At 39.9% G+C, this 21,224-nt stretch overlaps 2 protein-coding genes across 2 annotated transcripts; one reads left to right on the plus strand and one right to left on the minus strand.

Moving 5' to 3' along the window:
- Nucleotides 1–2,967: 2,967 nt before the first annotated feature.
- On the plus strand, nucleotides 2,968–8,426 carry LOC124148948 (LIM/homeobox protein Lhx4-like). Its single transcript, XM_046520239.2, has 5 exons — nucleotides 2,968–4,480; nucleotides 5,010–5,181; nucleotides 5,580–5,782; nucleotides 7,377–7,667; nucleotides 8,224–8,426. The coding sequence occupies exons 1-5, from the start codon at nucleotides 4,375–4,377 to the stop codon at nucleotides 8,424–8,426; spliced, it is 975 nt and encodes a 324-aa protein (XP_046376195.2). The 5' UTR covers nucleotides 2,968–4,374.
- A 5,680-nt stretch (nucleotides 8,427–14,106) lies between these two features.
- Nucleotides 14,107–19,208, minus strand: LOC124148940 (LIM/homeobox protein Lhx3-like). Its single transcript, XM_046520233.2, has 5 exons — nucleotides 18,876–19,208; nucleotides 18,211–18,382; nucleotides 17,623–17,825; nucleotides 15,298–15,612; nucleotides 14,107–14,789 (listed from the first exon to the last, which is right to left on the minus strand). The coding sequence occupies exons 1-5, from the start codon at nucleotides 18,991–18,993 to the stop codon at nucleotides 14,539–14,541; spliced, it is 1,059 nt and encodes a 352-aa protein (XP_046376189.2). The 5' UTR covers nucleotides 18,994–19,208; the 3' UTR covers nucleotides 14,107–14,538.
- Between the last annotated feature and the right edge of the window lie 2,016 nt (nucleotides 19,209–21,224).

The raw sequence follows: 21,224 nt of genomic DNA on the forward strand, positions 1-21,224 counted from the left end.
TCAAGGACTAATTTTCTGATTTTCACGGTGTATACAAAAGAAGAACTGTGCTCCGGAGATCGTAAATAACAGCATAATAAAAATTATGTTCTGAATATGCTTATTCATGAACAACGACATCTCAATTTAAATGTAATATGGCTGAATTCCATATTCTACATACCACACTTTTGATTGTTTGGATGCTCATGTTCACTGGAAATATTTGGAATAGTTATATTCCGTATTCTGAATTAACCCAGTCCCCCATGTGTGTTTTTTAATCAGTGCACCGCACATAACCACATGTGAAACGTTTGGTAGCAAAGTCAAAGCAAAATCGGAGTAGTGTGTCAGCGAATTTGCTTCAAGGCTGTAGTATTTTTCAACCGTTTAATGGAATTCAATGTACAGCCGTAGCTCTGGTCATTCATATATTTTGTGTCCCATAGCTCAAATCTATTTGCGTCTGTACCGTGTTCCACTGACCTCGATAATCTGTGGGATGAAGGCACAGCTCTCTACAGCCACAAAGTTAACACCGAAGGCTATGAGGTGTATTTAGGTCATAATCAGTCCCCAGCAGCCACTGCCTCAAGCGATATTGTCTACATAACAGATCAGTTTTATGGCTCCGTCACAGGTGCTCCAAATATTGAAGCAGGGAAAACAAATTTCATAGAATCATTTCAAAAAGCAATATTGATATCCCCGTCACTTTTGGTAACTTTTAATGATGTCTCCATTCCATTTTTTTTACGGATTTCGATTCGTATGCATTATTTGCTGTCATCAGCGGAATGGTCTTGGTAAGATTGATCCGAATGGACAAGCTGTTTTACTTCTGTTTAGTATTATGGATGAATTGTCATGTTACATCTTAACAGTATATATATATCAGGCTACTATGCTTGTCGTAAGAGGCGTCGATCCCAATTGCGTGGATCGATGCTCATGATATTAGGCACTGGATTGTCTGGTCCAGACTCGATTATTTACAGACCGCCGTCATATAGCTGGGATATTGCTGAGTGCGGCGTTAAACGACAAACCAATCTATCATCATCATATGAACTCAAACCAGTCATTGTTACAAGTAAACCACATTCCACAACAGTTACTGACACTGGATAAAAAAACAGTATATAGAAAAAAAACAAGTAACTCAACTCATCATGATCACAATTACTATTCTTTGAAAGAAAGAAATACACACAAAAACTGACCAAAAAACGTAAAACAAGAGACGAGGAATCTCCGTTATCGATTAGTTCCGGTATTGAAATGTTCTCCAACTACGTGATAATATTTTGAGTATGTGCATCTGTGGTTGTGACAAAAAGACCTTATCTAGTATGACTTTTTTTGCCATATGGAGCCCTTAGTATTTTCATTTACATTATTATAACCAAATGCTAAGTGTAAAAAGAATGTGATCTATTTTTTGAGTAAGTGCATCTGCCAATGTTGTTGGCAGTTTTGATACTATTTCCACATGTTTACATTTGTGCCAGAAATTGCTTCCATTTCCTTCGATCTACTTTTTAAATAAAGACCCAGGTAAGAATAGGTCTTCAGAAACCTATGCTTGCCGTAAGAGGCGACGAACAGGATTGGGTAGTCAGGCTCGCCGATTTGGTCGATGCATAACATCATATTCCAATTGCGTAGTTCGATGCTCTTGGTGTCAATCACTGGATGATCTGGTCCAGACTGGATTATTTACAGACCTCCGTCATATGGCTGGAATAATGCTGAGTGCGGCGTTAAACAAGAAACTATTTTTAAATAGACCTACCCTATGCAAATGTATCAACTGTATTGCCCAATACTCAAAATAAATAATATTTTTTTCCACAACAGCGTTGTGTTATTTGTGGTTAATATAATTATGCTCCATCATGCCTTTCAGTAACATCATAATTATGCGTTTGTGAGGCATCACATATGGCGGGGAACTTTGATGCTCTGCATCAATGTTTTCTTGTTTCACTTATATGCATGCTAGTTTGAGGTTGCATATACTATTCCGATACTAACGCAGATTTAATACTGCTAGCCACTTAGATACCATGCCGTAGTTTAACATGAATACCCCAATCAGACACAGTATACTGACTCTGAGCCGACCACTCCTTGTTTTAGCCCCTTAATGTCAAGCGCCAGGCAGGGTAACAACAAGTACCATATTTTAACGCCTTTTGGTTTGACGCGGCCGGGGATCTTGGCGGACGCTTCACCACTAGACCACAGAGGCTGTCATATGGAGTATGGATGTTGAACACAATTTGTAGATGTATTTTCCTTTATAAACTTTACACTGTACACAACATGTAATTTAGAGTTGCACTTAAAACGTTGAAACAATTTGGCTTTGTTTGGATTCTCCCGGTAACATTTACTACTGTACTTAATTCTACTAAAACTGTATTAAGGACACACTAGCAGTTAATGATATTCATCTTCGATGGCATCTACATTTTGTTGCCGACTGTAATCACAATATACAATTCCTTGCAATATTATTGTAACGACCAGTTTCAATTTTTAGCTAACGACAAGGTATTCCAATCATTGTTAAATGATTCCTTAACTCGAGGTAAAATAATCTCAATAAATTTCGTAATCAAAAACTTTCAAATTACTATACAGTACAAGTTTCCTTTCACGACATACGTTTTCTCTCCGTTTCACAGAAGTTACTTTGATAATCATAAGGACCAAATAGATCCAAATTAAAATGAGAAGATTAAATTAAAAAGGCTATTTCAATCAATCCAGTGTCATTTTTCAGGCAATATGTGTATTGACTGAACATTTCCTTCAATCTGTGCATTGTCTGGGTGAATCAGTCAATGTACATATGGCCTGATTAGAGACATTGACTGTAACATAACTCTCGTAACTTCATATAGACTGGCCCTACCTGTTTTATGTTGTATATATATATTGCGGTATTTTATTTGGGGGGAGCTTCAATAAATTATCTGTCTGGTGTTTCTATAAGGGCGGTTTGGCGCATTGTGGTGTAATCTGCTAAACCCACGCTGTCGTGAATCTTGTCGCCTACTGATTAACAGGGGGACATTTCTTGGATCACTTATTGATCTGTACTAGATCAACGACTCCGTGTACAATGCTTCGATCAGCGATGACTGAGACGGGGTCATATAGATGTCTTCACGGTTTACCGCAAACACCCGGACTTGAATGACGTCACAATGCACTTCAATCAGCGATGATGGAATGTTTAGGTGATACGTACGTGAGGATGATTAGGCTCCATTGTGATCGTCTACAAGATGTTTGGAGAAACGAAGAGATATTTGTATAGTAGATTTAATTATGTTTATACGTGCATTATCATTAAGATTTAAGTGTTGAAGCGAATGTTATTTCTCTCATAAATCAAGCGATTTGTTGCATATATGTTTGTTTTTGTTTTTATACGATTATTATGCGTATCGTCCGAAAAATGAGAAAAACAAAACAAAATATTTATATCGATGTGTTTACTCTGCATTGCAATAAATTACATTTCTTCCCTATCTCGTTCGCCGTCATTTAGCTGGAATATTGCTGAGTGCAGCGTAAAACAACAAACAAACAAACCATAATCATTATCTCGTTACGAATAACCAAACTCTTACAAAAGTGTGCAAATATATACAGTAAACTACGGTTATAACGAACTCAAAGGGACCACTAATTTTAGTTCGTTATATCCGTAGCTCGTTATAAGCATTTCGACTGTCAGACACTATTTATGAAATTAACAAGAAGGCTACGAAGGCAGTACTTATTTATATTTATAATATCAAATCATCCATGCATAGCGTGTTTTGTTGAACTTGATTGAGTTGTTCAATGCGACGCTTGCGCTATCTAAGAGACTGGTCGATCTTACATTTAGATGCCAGAGTAAACATTTGCCACCTACATGTTTAATTTCTATCAAAACAATTCTTTCAAGTGAGACAGGTATTCTCTGCCTCATCAAAACATCCGAGACAAGATTATAATTGAAATGTCTTAGGTCAATGCGCTGTCGCGTGTGTGATCTTTCTCGTGAACCCGTTACTGTTATAACAAAACGCTTTCTCTGATTGGTTGCTTTCTTAAGACGTCTGGCTTCTTAACCAATCACTGGCCTCGACAAGCGTCGTCGCGGGTAATTCGCCTGTCTGAAACCGCCGTGTCGATTGATGGCTGCCGCAGTGGCGACCTTAGCATCACTAATCTGTTCGGGTCGAAGGGGAGCATCTCCATATATAACTCCAGCAGAAGAATAAGGGATATTCAGCATATGCCAAGGCGACAGAAACACACGTGTTTTATTTTGTGTTTTGAGCAAGTTCGTTGGACAGTTTGATACAAGCCAGCTCTCTCACGATCATGATAATGAACGGACATGGTGGTATCGCCCCGCTTGATGGCTCGGTGAAGTTTGTCACGCGTTCCTTTCCACACGAACGTCCGTCGTTGCAAATTCCAGATCATGGTAAGTGTTATTTTAATAAATGAGTGAATATTATTTTACGCCCCGTGAGTGATATAAGATGCGAATCTATGTACATTTATAAGTTTCAAGTGACATATTTTAGGAAATGATTAAGAATTTATTATAAACATTCGAAGTAGATCTGCCATAATCGCTACGACTTCACTGAATCTGTATCATGAGTTTTCAAAGTTACAAGATGTAATTTGTTTTTCATACAGAAACACAAAGCATATGCGTAGGGACAAATAGAAAACGACTCTCTTTTGTGGCACGGTGGCCCGCTGGTCTAAGGCATGTAACTATTCAATGTATCGAGTTGTGTCCCTTAACCGTGACAGGATCAGCTTGCCATGGGTTCGAATATCTGATTCGCGCATGTCAATACAAGACAGTTGTAAATGCTTATGACGTACATCGATGTAGGTTGTTCTACCACCCACCGTGGTAGATTTGATAAACTGATCAAAGCGGCGTTAAATCCATGAAACCCACTCGTTCTGATAACAATTGGTCTTTTTGTTAACAGGGCCACCAGTGTGCACAGGCTGCCATCACGTCATCCTGGACGAGTTCGTGTCGAGAGTCCAGGGCAGGCCATGGCACTCAGGGTGCTTGAGGTGCTCTGTGTGCCACGAACATCTCACCTCCACGTGTTATGCCCAAGGAAGTCACTTGTTTTGCAAAGAACACTTTTTCAAGTAGGTACCAACTTTATCCTTACACAACCATATCCTAGAATTATTTGGCTCAGACGTCAAAGGCGCCGCTATTAGCTGTGCAACGAGTAGCGTCCCTTTGGCATGCCAGGAACCTATGATTGTGGGTTCGAATCCCGGTTCGGCCCGTATGTTTCTAGGTTTGTCAGCACCATACCCGTGCTCATTGGTTTTACCAAAGTGGTAAACCTCTGAGACCTGCATCACTTAGGGCTTTCCTCCCACATTAAGCCGACACGCAGGGATGTACTAGTAACTGGAATACGATTAAAAGTGGCGTTAAACCCAACTCACTCCGTCACTCTATTTACCAGTAACATTGGGCATAATAGGAATGTTTTATCAAGTAAAAACGTATATTCAAGTGTGTTTTATTTCAGCAGGCTACTCGGTGCGTGTTGTGCTGGGTGTGGGGGAGGGATACACCCAACGGAACACGTGAGACGCGCCCACGTAAATCTGTATCACACATCGTGCTTTACCTGTGTTGTGTGCGAGAAGAACTTAGAGACTGGGGAGGAGTTTTTCCTGCGAGATGACGGGGCCCTTATCTGTAGCCATGACAACAATAACAAAGACGCAGGTGAGGACTTGAAAATTATCTTGAAAATAATTTACGAGCTACAAGGAATTTCATGATTACATGTGTATATGCCCCGAGTTAATAAATTGAGGTCCTTCGGGGTCTTGTATTTTCAACATTAATTCACAGTGGACAGAAAATAGTGAGGTTGTCATTCCCAGGCGGCACTTAACCCAATATTTAGCCAATCGAAAGATTTAACGTCACGTAAATTATCAGTGAGTGAGTTAAAATTTTACATCGCATCAACAATACTGCAGCCATATCACGATGAGAACAAGACAATCATTTCCAGATTCAAAAATGGATAGTAAAACGGTCAGTATCACAATTGAATTATAAAACAAACCAGATCAAATTCAAACATCATTATCTATATACTTAGTGATATCAATTAAAAATAGGCTATAAACCACCAGCAACCAAAGTTAGACCACCTTACTGGTGATCATAGGGTTCGTTTGTTTGTTGTTTAACGCCGCACTTAGCAATATTCCAGCTATATGACGGTGATCTGTAAATAATGGAGTGTGGACCAGACAATCCAGTGATTGACATCATGCGCATCGATCCACGCAATTGGGATCGATGACATGCGTTAGCCAAGTCAGCAAGCCTGACCACCCGATCCCGTTCGTCGCCTCCTACGACAAGCAAAGCCACCATCTACGGCAAGCATGGGTGGCTGAAGACCTATTCTACTCCAAATTGCGTACATCGATCCTCATGATGTTAATCACTGGACTGTCTGGCCCAGACTCGATCAACTACAGACCGTCGTCATGTAGCTTGAATATTGCTGAGTGCAGAGTTAGACAACAAACAAACAAATTAAATCCACCTCGCTCCCATATGCTTTATTGAGAGTGATCGTTATTGTAGGAACACGGTCATAGATATAGTAGAACACAATTGTAGCAGATTGTACAGTTATTTAACCGATTCAGACCTGACCAATATTTAACTGATTCAGACTTGACCAATATTTAACCGATTCAGACCTGACCAATATTTAACTGATTCAGACCTGACCAATATTTAACTGATTCAGACTTGACCAATATTTAACTGATTCAGACTTGACCAATATTTAACTGATTCAGACTTGACCAATATTTAACTGATTCAGACCAGACCAATATTTAACCGATTCAGACCTTACCAATATTTAACTGATTCAGACTTGACCAATATTTAACTGATTCAGACTTGACCAATATTTAACTGATTCAGACCTGACCAATATTTAACTGATTCAGACCAGACCAATATTTAACTGATTCAGACCTGACCAATATTTAACTGATTCAGACTTGACCAATATTTAACTGATTCAGACCTGACCAATTGGAATAAACTTTCAGTTCATGTTAATAAACCTCAAGATTTATTTGACTTTGTGATGTGGAAGATAATCTGACAAAACTCTACCCTACACCGCCAAATGTATTGCCACAACTTGCTATTGCACGAGTGAGCGGTTAGTGCTTTACGTCGCATCTACAGCGAGCTACTGCATGACATTGATGGCATTCATGCAGTGTTTATGCAGAACTAATACATGTGCAACTAAGAACATCCCTTCCTCTTCCAGGCCATGGATCAAAAGCTAGTAACGAAAGGAAATCACGAACAACCCTATCAGCCAGCCAGACGGAAGTGCTCTCCAACAGCTTCCGGTCATGCTCAAAGCCTTCCCGGCAGATGCGAGAGCACTTAAGTACAGAAACTGGCCTTGATGAAAAAGTCATCCAGGTGTGGTTTCAGAACAAGAGGGCGAAGTGCAAGAGAGATGAACATCATACATCTGAGCCCTCCATAGATTTAAAACATCACCAAAGACTGGAATTCAACGCAACTCAGACTACAGTGCCGTTGAACGGAGGTAAATACATGTTCAGCTTTTATGAAACATGGATTTATGTAATTTATAAAATAAGGCAATGTTATTTACGTATATATATTCAAAATCTCGTCTGGAACGATTCGGTGTGAGGATCTGATTTTATATTTATTAAACAACTACATTGAGTATGCCCTTCATATATACTGCTCAAAAGAAGTTAAAGAACACCCGATTCTTTCATATCACTATACACCCGTGAAGATCTGGGTTAAAATAGGTCTTCAGGAACCCATGCTTGCCGTAAGGGGCGACTGTGTTTGTCTTTAGGCGACTAACGGGATCGGGTGGTCAGGCTCGCTGACCTGGTTGATGCATGTCATCGTATCCCAATTGCGTGGATCGATGCTCATGATGTCAATCACTGGATTGTCTGGTCCAGACTCGATTATTACAGACCGCCGTAATATTGCTGAGTTCGACGTTAAACATCAAACAAACAAAAGTCATATTGTTATGGTTAATCTGTCATGAAAAAGGAATATACCCTTTGTACTTGATTCCGCCCTATATTTACACATTCGTTTTACAATTCCAGGCTATGAAGACGATCGAGTTTCACACGACGTCCTCCATGCCGTTCCCCATGAGAACCAACACGCCCATCACGCTGACGTCACTTGGGGAGCCGAGTTTTGGGATGCGCATTTCCCGCCAAGTTTCGACTTAACTGAGGATGAAATATGTTCGAGTCAAGGCGCGTGGGGAGGCTGTGATCAGATGATGAATTACAGACATTAATACAATAAAATTGGTTTAAAAAAATATATATTGTGTTGTTCACGAGTCCTTCAGAGAGAGTGTTGGTTTTAGCGCCGCTTTGAACAATATTCCAGTTATGTTACAGCCTGTCAGCGGTACGTGGGAGGAAAGCCCGAAATAATGCAGGTCCTAGACATTCACCACTTTACACTCTCATTAAAATCAGATCTAAGTTCTCGCTGCCGCTAAACAAAGACTTGAAGACATCCCATTACGGGTCACGTCACAACGGAAGAAGTTAACATCAGCCAATTAGAAAGCAGCTTTCTCGAGCTTCACGGCACTCGTTTCAACCTGGCGACTTTCATTTCAGACTACGCTTGAAATATATGTTGAGACAGTTCTCGATTAACATTTTGAAAACTGAACAAACGAACATTCGAGAATGTCTTATATATGGTTCAGATTGTATGGCAGTGCTTCCCAGGTAATGTACAACGCCTCCTCCGTTCAAATCGTTATCCCACGGAAGCGAGAGTTAGACGATAATTTTGACGGAATCAGTTATTGCTCATAATGTCAACCACTGGTTCAAGCATGCAGTCTACATTACCGTAATTGTTTGTATAAGTGAGAGAGAAAGCATGGTTTGGAATATCACGACATCACACAATGCACTTGTTTGTTTGTATATTGTTGTTTAACGCCGCACTCAGAAATATTCCAGCCATATGACGCGGTCTCTATTAGTCGAGTCTGGATCAGACATTCCAGTGGTTTACACCATGAGTATCGATTTACGCATCTGGTATACGATGACATGCATCAACCAAGTCAGTGAGCCTAACCACCTGATCCCGACAATCATGGGTTGCTGAAGACCTATTTTAACCCGGATCTTCAAGGTTATGAACACTTCTAGGGAATCGAACTGCCTTGCGATGGACGGCTGAACGCTTTAATCACAAGGCTACCCCACCCTGTATTTATGAATGCAGGTATAGAGCTTCTATTCAAATGTTCGTATGGATGACCATCTTCCCGAGGCAAGAGAGTTAATTGACTTTAAGTCCAGTTTCCACGCTTGCCGAACTAGGCTGGAATTCCTGGGCTCGATCGTTGCGCCACCAGTGGCTATTACGAGTTATGTCCCTTCTATGCCTCTCCTATGGACCAATCTGATTCCACCTCTCGTTTTACTTGCATTTGCTTCAAACAAAATATCAGCGCCCAGTCAGGACGATCTGATCTATAATCAAAGTGCAACAAATCTCGCGAGCACCTTGATCAAAAACATGAAAAGATTTGGAAAATATCTGTAGACAACGAGTTGGCGGTGCTCATCCTTTGCAATCAACCGAAATCTGCACGACGGTTTACGAACCGGATTTCGATTTCGTTGCGCGATTGGACAATGCATGGACTCGTTAGTCTAGCCAAAATGTAACTCCATAATTGCAGCCTATTTCGGCAAGGGTGGAAACTGGACTTTAGTTGTCAGTTAACGCTCTTGCCGCGGGAAGATGATGGATGACATTTGTTATATATGCGACTAAATATTTTCTATGACCAAAGACCTGAAATTAAGAAGTGAAGGTCACTACCCAACAAGAACTCCACCTACCCCGTCTGACCCCTACCCAGAATATTTCCATATCGTGTGACCTTTGTGGATTATGTCCGTCTCCTCACCAGAATATATTGGACTATAACTGCCGACCAGACTGTAGTCAAGTGTGTTTAGGAAACTATCAACGTATTTGAATAAACACTTAAACTACACTCCTTGTTCATTGCTCTTGACCAAGTAGCTGCGGCCAGACAGGTCAAATGTCAACAAGCAAACTTTGATGTGATTGGTTAATGAGCCAGACGTCTGGAAATATCAACCAATCACCTTGCCAGGTTTTTATGTCGCGCACGTGCAGATTACATAACATATAAGTACTATCTTCATATGTTAGTTACAAGCGTTTCGTGGCATTCAGAGCGTTAACCTTAACGACTTTGACAGTCATAACCAGACTTTTGTAGATGTTGGTATTGTCTTGTTACACAACAGTTCCGTGATAACCATCGGTCAGATCTAGCATCGCGGTGACCTCTCCGGATTTACAAACAATAACATTACTTTGAGATTGCATGACAGCTACAAGAATGCATATTTGCTAAGAATGTTACATTTAGAATTAAGAACATTGGGAATTCGAAAATGGACACAATTTAACTCTGAACACAATGTCATAATATCTGACTCACCTGGAGAAAAAGGGACATTATGGGATAGATGTTTCACCTCAACTTACTTCCCTTAAAACGTCTTGTGTGTGGACTGCATAGAAATATTATATTTTTCTCTAATTAGTTCGTAATGAAATAAAAACAATATTTCAATTTTTTAGCAACATGTCTACTTTCAATTAATCACACATTACATCTAAAATCTACAATCATTACATAACAAGTTATGCGTCTGACAACGGGACTTTGCAGAAAATGAGTCCAAATGTTTGATGCCGTGTGTCTGTAATAAATATGAATTGAAGCTTATAAATTGTATTTTTTGTGGTCCTTAGATACTGTAGTTTTAAAATTTAAGTCCAAAAGTGATTATTCACCCAAACGTTCCCTTATCTCATGGGTGGGGGGCTTAAATAAACTGTTATTAAATAAATAAATAAACTTAAATATCTGTCTGAAAAGCTATTCAAGATGACGTATTTCAACGTGCGACAATCCCACTTTCAATTCGGTTTAAAGATATTATAACTGAAAAATGTCTTTTGAAAGAAATTTATTCAACATGAGATGAATCGTGAATGTAGTACAGTAAATAAAAGCGACAAAACCCCTTTTTCATATTCATTAGAAATATCTGCCCAAAACAGAGTCGATTGTATGTATTGTATAGTGATGATAACAGGTTTTTGCGAAAAGGTGAGTGAGTGCCCAAAGCGATCTTAGCGCTTAGGTGATCGTAACTCCCATACCTTAACACAGACTTACGACGGCTGTGGCACCCAAGTCCCCCGTATCACAAAGCCACCTTAACGCTACAGCCGTTGTAAGTTTATGTTTAAGTATAGAGCATACACTTAAAACTTACTGTTGATGAAAGAAATATCTGTGTACAATGAAATCTCATTAACATGGCGGAGAAAGGCGGAGTGCAGGTCATAGACAACGTGGTGCCGATAAGGACTGACTAGGAGTGAGTTTAACCGCTTTGAACAGTATTCCTCGAGTAAATTAAGTGTCACTACAATTATACATCCACTTGAAGGTTGACGGTAAATTCATATTGAACATTTATTTCGGCATATCTTATTCGCTATTAATCTCCATCTCAAAAGGATAACAGTCCGCAATGTATCATGGTAACCAGGGGAACAAACTGATGTATAAATAATGCAAATAAAAACAATTCGTAATCAAACATAATTGTTATCCAAACAACCCCTCGAACCCTCTTTGGACGAGACAGTCACCAAGTCCCACGTCGACCTTCAGTCAGAGGCTAGTTCACCCGTCTCTGTTTGCCACACACACAGATTAGGTATCTCTTCTCAGTACCGACGGTACTCTGCTTACAGTGCTATCAAAACAACTGCATGGCCCGATGATTTTAGTTGATCGTTCAGTGTAATAGATTAGCCCAACCTGTTTGGTTGTGAGTAGGAATGAGAATACATCATTTAACAAGTACATAATTGAAACATACTGAAAAAGGCATAAAACGTTTATGAAATGATGTGATGGAACATCTTTCACAATTTACAACTATTGCATTGTTCTCAAATATGGAATCCTATCACTTGTGTGCATATGGTGTTTAATAAAAATTAAGAGGTGAAAATATGGTCTTTGGGGTTCGAACTATGCGCACATTAAGAGATAATTATATATATTATCAGTATCTTTTAATTTACGTTCAAATTGCATTTATAATATTGTACACTTTTTTCCAGATTCTCATTACAACTGGCAACAACCATGTCCCGAATTTTAAGAGATGTCACCAAATACTTGATGAGGATTGATGATAGTTTTAAACTTTAAACTTTGTGTGTGGTGAAGTATCGTAACTAATATAGAACAGAGTACACGTTTTGAAAAATATCTGTAACTGATGCATCATTTGTCTATTTCTGTTTTAAGTTTCATCATTAGTAATGTACGTTAATGTTTTCCTTGTAAGGATTCTTGCCCCAAACGTTATAATTCTCGTTGTTACAGTTTACGTAAACGGGGACCTTTCAATCCTTACCATATCTACATGTACCAGGCAATTTAGGATAGAATCACTGATTATTAGAGAATCAAGGATTGTGGGGGTGTGAGGGGTGTGTGTGTGTGTGTGTTAAAGGTTTCGTTCCCATCCATTTTTGATAACTTGCTAATTATTATATGATAACGCGATAACATTACACAAACCAGTGATACACATGACGTGCGGCGATCGACTATACTACTGATATTTGATTTATGAATAAGAATTGGATACGTTTTGCGATATGTTAATAAATAATTTAGGACCAACATCCTTTTTATCAAGAAAACGATTTCAATATTTTGAACTTGAGGACAAAGTATTAGTCCACTTCAGCATTTTCGGGTTTGGAAAATTGAAAACAACTCACAGCAGCAACCTCCGAAGGGTAGGACCCAAACTTCTTTGGCAAAAATAATGTCATAACCAGTGTTTAAAAATCTACGAGTTGAGGTAGATCGATGGGACATTATTATTAAATTACACAAAACATAAACTGTTGACATTTTGTGTGGAATGTCAGTGTGAATTCCCAACATAAATTGATTAATGTCAATTTAAGATTCGTTTGGGGAAGGTGACATGCTAGATGGTCTGAAAAAAGAGAGAGAGAAAATGTATGACTTGATGCAAAAATCCTATTGTCAAACACATTAATACCATGACCTCAGTACCTCATCGGACCCGTGAAGACCCGGGATAGAATAGGTCTTCAGCAACCCATGCGTGCCGTAAAAGGCGACTTACGGGATCGGGTGGTCAGGCTCGCTGACTTGGTTGAAGCATGTAATCGATCCCAATTGCGTGGATCGATGCTCATGATGTCTGTCACTGGATTGTCTGGTCCAAACGATTATTTACAGACCGCCGTCATATAGATCGAATATCGCTGAGTGTGGCGTAAAACAACAAACAAACAATCAGTACCGCATTTCCGAGTGCGTGATTTCCATGTGTAACCATGTGTTTAAACAATGTTAACTAGTAACGCTGAATATCCGGTTCGGTTCCCTCGTGGGTACACCGCGTGAAGCCCATTTCTGTTGTTGCGCTGGAGTGAGTGAGTGAGTTGGGTTTAACGCCGCTTTTAACATTATTCCAGTTATATCACGGAGTGTCAGCTTATTGTGGGAGGAAAGCCCGAAGTGATGCAGGTCTCAGCCGTTTACCACTTCGGTGAAACCCACGAGTACGGGTATGGTGCTGACAAACCTAGAAACATAATCGGGGCGAACCGGGATTCGAACCCACAATCATAGGTTTCTAGCGTGCCCAAGGGACGCAACTCTGCACAGCATATCGCTGTTGCCCTGGAATAGTGCTGATCATGATATTACTACTGCTCGAATACATTTGTATTTTAAGTGTTGTATCAGAATACAAGCTGTGCGTGTTGCTTTACAGATTTACACACTACCAATTTGTAACAAACAATAAAACTGTTGTAAAATATTTATTAATTCAAATCCCATTCGTGATTCGTCATAAATAGTAGGGAGCACGTGTATATATACAGCAATCATCAATCCATAAATATGTATTATATACAATATTACCAAATTAACGCACTTCGTGGTAGGCGCGGCGGTGGGTTCGCAATGTGCTCGCTCGGCACTATGAAGAACCAGTTCGATTCCCTATACAAGTGTATTGTCGCAACTGGCATTCCTCTGTCAAAGAGAAGCGTTTCAGTATTGACTCTCTGAATCAATGCAGATGTGTTCCTTGAATCAGGTGTCTGTACACGTTATCAGTCTGTTTCTTGTGTCAACGTATACGTATTTGAGGAAAGTACACGCTTTGACTGTTCTTTACCAGTGAGACATGTGCGCATATTCTACATCCAGCGGCAGCAAGACAACTTCAAGACTTTGCAGGCGCTCACTGCCTGCAGTTGACGAGCTGGTCACGTGTCTCCCACGTGACATCACCGCGTCGTTTTGAGCACACTTCTCCGTCCTTGATGTCAGCAGGGTCAAGATCAACGTTTGGGGGAACAAAATTTGCATCCCACATGTCCGGCGTAGCGCTCCATGGAAGTGCACCAATGGCAGACAAGGGGACGTTGAGGAACTCTGCAAGATGGGAAAAGTCGCAGGGTGTCTGTGGCTGTCTGTGACTTTCTAAGAAATCTGTAAAAATACAATATATATTATTACATTAGCACTTGAGAAATCCAATAAATATATGGAATGGGTGTTTATTAATGTGGAAGTGCGACGCCTAATAAAATAATGATAGCTTGTTTGTTTACCGCCTTCAGCAATACTCAAGCTTTCTCACGGAGTTTGTATGTGATCGAGTTTTGGCCAGACACACCAGTGGCTGATATGAGCAACGTCCGATGCCGTTTGGGTGAGGTGAGGTGAAATGGGGTTTAACGTCTCGTCCAAGATTATGCCACTTATATAGCGACGTGCATTTAACGTCTTTTGGTATGACGCGGCCGGGGATCGAACCCCGGACATTCCGCTCTCCGGGCGGACGTTCTACCACTAGACCACAGAGGCGGTCCCGATGCCGTTTGGGTATGTTAACACGCTGCCAACTAAGTCACCACTCCTAAACATGAAACCCGGAGTCAAACAGGAGAGGACATAGGACATGGTAGGACAGTATAATATCTTCACGGTTTCTTACCTCCATTCACTATAGGAAGCGGGAATCCGCCAGGTGGTGCTGCTACTTGGCCTAAGTGCACTTCCGGTTGATCTGCGCATGCGTTGTTATTCCCGTCTGACGGATCAGTGTGGTCTCTCTTACACTTGGCCCGCTTGTTTTGGAACCACACCTGGATGACCCTCTGGTCCAGACCGGTCTCCCCGCTCAGCCTCTCACGCATCTGTCGAGATGGCTTGGAACACGATGTGAAAGCTGTTGTCAGGATGTCCGTTTGGAGATCTGTCAATGAGGTCCTCGATTTCTTTTCTTGAAGTTCGAGAACCTCCTGTTCACCTAGAATGAAACAAATACTGGTTTTAGAAATGCTATGCATGTATAACGACACATTACCAATAGATCTTGATATCATTTTAAATGAAAATCCATAGGCAAAACACAAGGGCTTTTTGGACAAGATGTTCCAACTAACGTTCTGTGTAATGAGATACTTTACCTTATGTGAATAATATCGAGGTCACGTACTCATTCAAAACAAGTATGTAATATACCTGTTTTATAAGCATTCTAGAGTGAGTGAGTGAGGTTTTTCGCCCCTTTTAGCAATATTCCAGCAATATGACGGCGGGTGACACCACAAGTGGGCTTCACACATTATAGCCATGTCGGGAATCGAACCCGGGTCTTCGGCGTGACGAGCGAACGCTTTAACCACTAGGCTATCCGACCGCCCCGGAAGTTGGTGAGAAAATAAGAGAACATATGATTGCCAACTTTTGGTACATTTATTTATGTCGATGTAACGGTGTAAGAATCTACATCAAGCGTCGTTAATGCAGTATACCCGAAGTTGTCATCCATAAAGTTGTATGTTCCTTTTAGACATGTAATGTAGTAGTTATATTTATAACTTTCAGATAAGAGAATAAAACCCATTGTTATTTAATCGTTTCAGTTGGATCCCTAGTCTTAACCTTTGATGATAGAATACGTCTTCCAACATGAAGTCTGTCGAGTTGTTACGTAATCCCGTATCGCAGCTTCACTATCAAGTTACGTATGATATCGAAGAGGATGTTGTTGCAGTTCTAATGGGATGCTACAGAAACGTTATTCCAAATACCAGTACAGTCCTACCTGTTAATGGACTGATAAACATGTTTTCAGGGGGATTTACGTTATTCAAAATGAAGTTAAAATCAGAATTGCGTCTCAGTAAATCTGTTTGATAGTCTTGTCTAGTCTTATCAGGTCCATAAGTCCATGGACACGTTGTACGAGTTAGGGACCTTATGGACATGGAGGGTGGATGTCCTTGAAACAGAAGTGTTATAAAACACATGCTCGCTGTCCCATATCAGTGGCAAAATGTCTTCAAGCACATATAAGGTCACTAACAAAATTCCCCTTTGGGCAATCGTTTTGTCCAGGTGTCCAAGAACCGCGCTTTTTTGTGACTGGGGAAGTTTGTGATGACAAACTGAAAGATCTTCCCGAAATGCGCATTCTGTGGATGCTAGCAGCGACAAAACTAACACCGGTAGACACAAAATCAGCCAACAAAGGACATGCATATTCACGGACACCAGGAGTAATGAGAGGGTTCCCAACACCTGGACTCAAGTGACCACAATGAATGACCGGTCTGCTGGTTGTTACGCTTGACCATCCACCGCAATGAGTGACCACATTCAGCAATAACAATAGCCTACCATTATAGGCTAATCCCACCATATTCTCTGATCTCCCGCTCCGGCAAACGCTTGGGGGGTTAAGGATCAGACACGGTCTGTAATTAGACCGTCTGAGTTTCAAATGTATCGGTTGCATATTTATTACTGTATGTATTTAATTTTCCATAAGGTATGTCATATTAGGCCATACAGTCTTTCTTGGCTTGATGAGTGTTGTGTTCAAAATTCTAATTGATATAGGGTAAAAAATAAAAATAAAAATATTATTGTATTTGTTCTTCGAAAACGTATCTGAATTCGCTGCTACATATGCAGTGTTAGTTGCCCCTATCTTGTCTTTTAACTTAGTCTTGGGGTTTATTTGTGTGCACAAATTTGGTTTCAGATCAAAACTTTATTTCTTGCTGGGGAATAAAAAAATATTGCTTTAAATACTATATTTTTTCAAAAGCATTTTTTTGAGTTTGAAACTGTAGTAAACTATTTAAAACTAGATCTTGTCTCATTATATATCGCCTACTGGCGGTTCCATTCTAACCTTCATCAATAAAGTTCAAATCGATAACCGGGCAGTGTCTGTTCTGTCAATGTGTTCACTATAAATTGATCTAATTATGATTTTTAGTAAGGTCCATATCATATATTTTCTCACCTGTGTGTTTGTCACTGTGGTAGTCCTGACTACAGATGAGACGCCCGTCATCTCGCAGGTAAAATTCATCCCCCGTTTCAAGTTTACTGTCACAGGCGACGCACGTGAAGCACCTGACGTGGTAGATATTCTCATGGGCTCGTCTAACGTTCTCTGTGGGTGGTATCCCACCCCCACAGCCGGCGCATCGGGTGCCAAGTAATCTGTCAAACAACCACATTTACATTAGGATACTTATGTGCATGTTGAATCATGTATACTCGAGGGAATAAATATTCTAAATAGTTTTCTTTTGAAAAAAATACCATTAGGTTTGTAATCTTATTTCTTATAATTTCATTTAAAGTTCCAGGATTTGTGAAAGGCAACATTTGTTATGGTAATTAAAGAATAACTGCTTGCATCAAATGTTGATTTGAAAGCATTTGAAATGTCGTGCCATTATATTTCTTTCAAAGCACAAAGGGTATTTTTATTAGGGATACAGTGATCCATTAACATTGTTGTGATAATTTTCTTTGCAACTTTGATTCGTTATGAATATCATATTGCCTGTTGTATAACTTTACAGATATTTAGTATGTTTACCTGAAAAAGTCTTTTTGACAGAATACTTGAGTTCCACGTGCAAAACAGGTCTGGTTAAGAACCTCGTGACACACACAGCATCGGAGGCAAGCCGAGTGCCAAAGTCTTCCCTGCACCCGCAGGATGAACTCATCCAGGATGACATGGCCACACCCGGTACACAGTGGTGGTCCTGTAATACAGCAAGACCAGGTACATGTATAGGCAATAGATAAAATGTGCAACATTTTACTGTTTTGTGACATATACCGCAAATGTTAAAAATCATTTTATCAGATAAATATTTAATTTTGACAATTTAATATTCGTTAAACACGTTTTATTCTACAACAATACATTCCATCAAACATAGTTCTGAGAAATATGAAGGTACAAAAAACAATATATAAATCGTAACTAAAAAGCACTGGTTATGCTTTAACATCAGATGATTGAGTGAAAAGTACGACAAATATAGAGAGGTCATTTTTGAAAGAAATTAGAATACTGCTCCTTTTAAATTCTATTGAGCAATTGATGATGTTGATTGATCAAGCTGCGGTCTACTATCTGATACTTTCAACCCATACTGGTCATTTTAAATATGACATTGAAGATGTCTGCTAATAGGCTTGGACTACTGACAAACGAACATGACGACATTGACAAGTAAAATTCAAGCTTACCGTTGCTTGTCATCTGCAATTGCGAGAATCCTGACTCACTTGGGGAATTTGATGAAGTGGGTAGGGACGCTGCCCCACCCCCAGGGGACATGACGTCACTTCCGTTCATTATCATCATACAATAGGTAGTAATAAGAAATATTCAGTACGTCCCTTAAATAGCAAATGCTTCAAACTTCGATTCTTAGGAATCTTCTCGCCAAATATTGCTGCTACTGGGAAGACCATCAAGCACACATACTGACATTACGTGGTGATACGAAGATATATATACCTGTAATAGTCTCAGACATACGGTTGACATCAGACTTGTGAATTGCTCGCGAGTAAGGATTTCTCGGTCGGTGATTGGACGAAAAGCCAGACGTCTGGAATCGATAGCTAATCAGATATCGCGAAGCTGGGTGCTAGACAGTCACGTGACAACACACGGACGACCGCCTGGTAAATTGTCGGTGTTTAGCAATCATGGCCTTGTCTAGTTTGTTTTGTCATTAGAACTCCAGATGTATGTCTGTGTTAGAAATACCTGCGAAATCTTGATAGCTTTGATAGTAATAAAACATGTTAGTGTCATATTTTGTGTGTGTGTGTGGTGGGATTTTACAGGGTCACAAAAAAATGTACGTGGACAATTGCTGTTCATAACTTACAGAAATTCGAAGTCGACGAAACAGGATGAAATGATGTTAAATACTTGTGAACACATAATTCATAAATTTTCATCAGCTACGTCACAATCCCTTTAATTCCTAATTCAAATATTTAAACAATTGCATAAAATTTTACGGACGTTGTGGAATATGTTTGTTGATTTGTTTCAGTAATAGAGTAAGAACCCCTGACCTTTCTTTATCCATATATAATGTACGTTTATCAGCATATGGAAATAGTTTAAATAATTTCAGAAGTGTGCGACATTGTATGCTGGCTTAGTATATAGTTGTGCCTTATTTATTACGAGGGTTATTCGACCATGGCGTAAACATTATCAGTGTCTTTAAACATCACTCATGAACGTTGTGCAAACACCCAAAGTTGGTGTGCTATCGGCCAGACAAGTACAGGGTAATTCACCCGTCTCCCCACCCGTACAGCAAACAGCTGACGGGAAAAGCTTGATCCTTGTCTCACTCCTCGCTGAACTGAGACAATAAACGCCGGTAGTGCTTCACGCGGCGGTCTTGTCGCTTTGACAATACGTCCAACGGAGCGGGAAATCTCCCCTCAGTTAATTAGCTTACAGCGACCTAGACACGATTAGGTCAGGGGTCGTAATCTTTCTGATAGGGAAATTAACCCGTCTGAGTGTATTAACTCATTTTTGTTGTTGTTTCAGTAGATTCAACTTGTGATATTATATTCTTGATTAAAAGAAGTGTGTATGGTTTTCCTTTTTGTCTGAGAAACATCGTAACAATTCTTTTAAGTACGATTTTGTAAAAACTATTTCCGACATATTTGTTTTTGTTATCTGCAGAAAGGCATCAACACATTTGATATATTTCTTCATCTGTTAGCCCAAGAGAAACTTCAAAATGAAGACAATCCAGTGACTGGCATCATGAATTAGAATACAATGACATGCATCCACCAAGTCAGCGGCCTGACCACCTGACGACAAGCTCCTTACGACAAGCATAGTCGCCTCTTATGGGTTTGCTGAAGACCTATTCTAACCCGGATCTCCATCACTATGGGGAATTCACGGTCGCTCGTTTATTCTTTGAACACGCGGCCATCATCTTCATCCCTCTGCTGCTGGGATAAAATATTAGGAAAACTAATGTAGACGACTGAATTTGCCCATCAGGGAAATTTCAACCCTCTAAGTAATCCTGTCTAGTTTTCACCAGGGTAATTAACCGTCGAGGATTTCACGCTCCGATGAAGGCATTGTGTGTTGACAGTTTGAATGTGTGAACAAACAATAATGAATTGTGTTTTCCCCCGGATGAGTGTTAGACAATATAAGAAAACAACAATCTAGAGGCCAGCTGAGCTATCGAGACGGTGGAATTACTTTCTCTGCGCACGGTCAATTACCTGAGCAAAGGTAAACAGGACGTCGACATGTTAGCATTCAGGACCAACTAACGCACTAACTAACCTTTGTGCTGCAGTGAAAGTTTGAACTATTAGAACACAATTTGTATATATTTTCATGTTTTAATTTCACTGTGCAGAGACACTTTGCATAGAAGGAAGGTCTCATTTATTGAGAAACTGTTTTGGGGGTTTCGAGGATATTTACACAAATGATTATTTATTCCATTCCGATTGTATATTTATTCAATAACTACGCACCACCTGTGGTGCAAGAACAGTATAGGCTATTGATAACTGGCA

The sequence above is a fragment of the Haliotis rufescens genome, unplaced genomic scaffold (genome assembly GCF_023055435.1).
Source record: "Haliotis rufescens isolate VD_foot unplaced genomic scaffold, xgHalRufe1.0.p SCAF_8, whole genome shotgun sequence".
Lineage (NCBI taxonomy): Eukaryota > Metazoa > Mollusca > Gastropoda > Lepetellida > Haliotidae > Haliotis > Haliotis rufescens.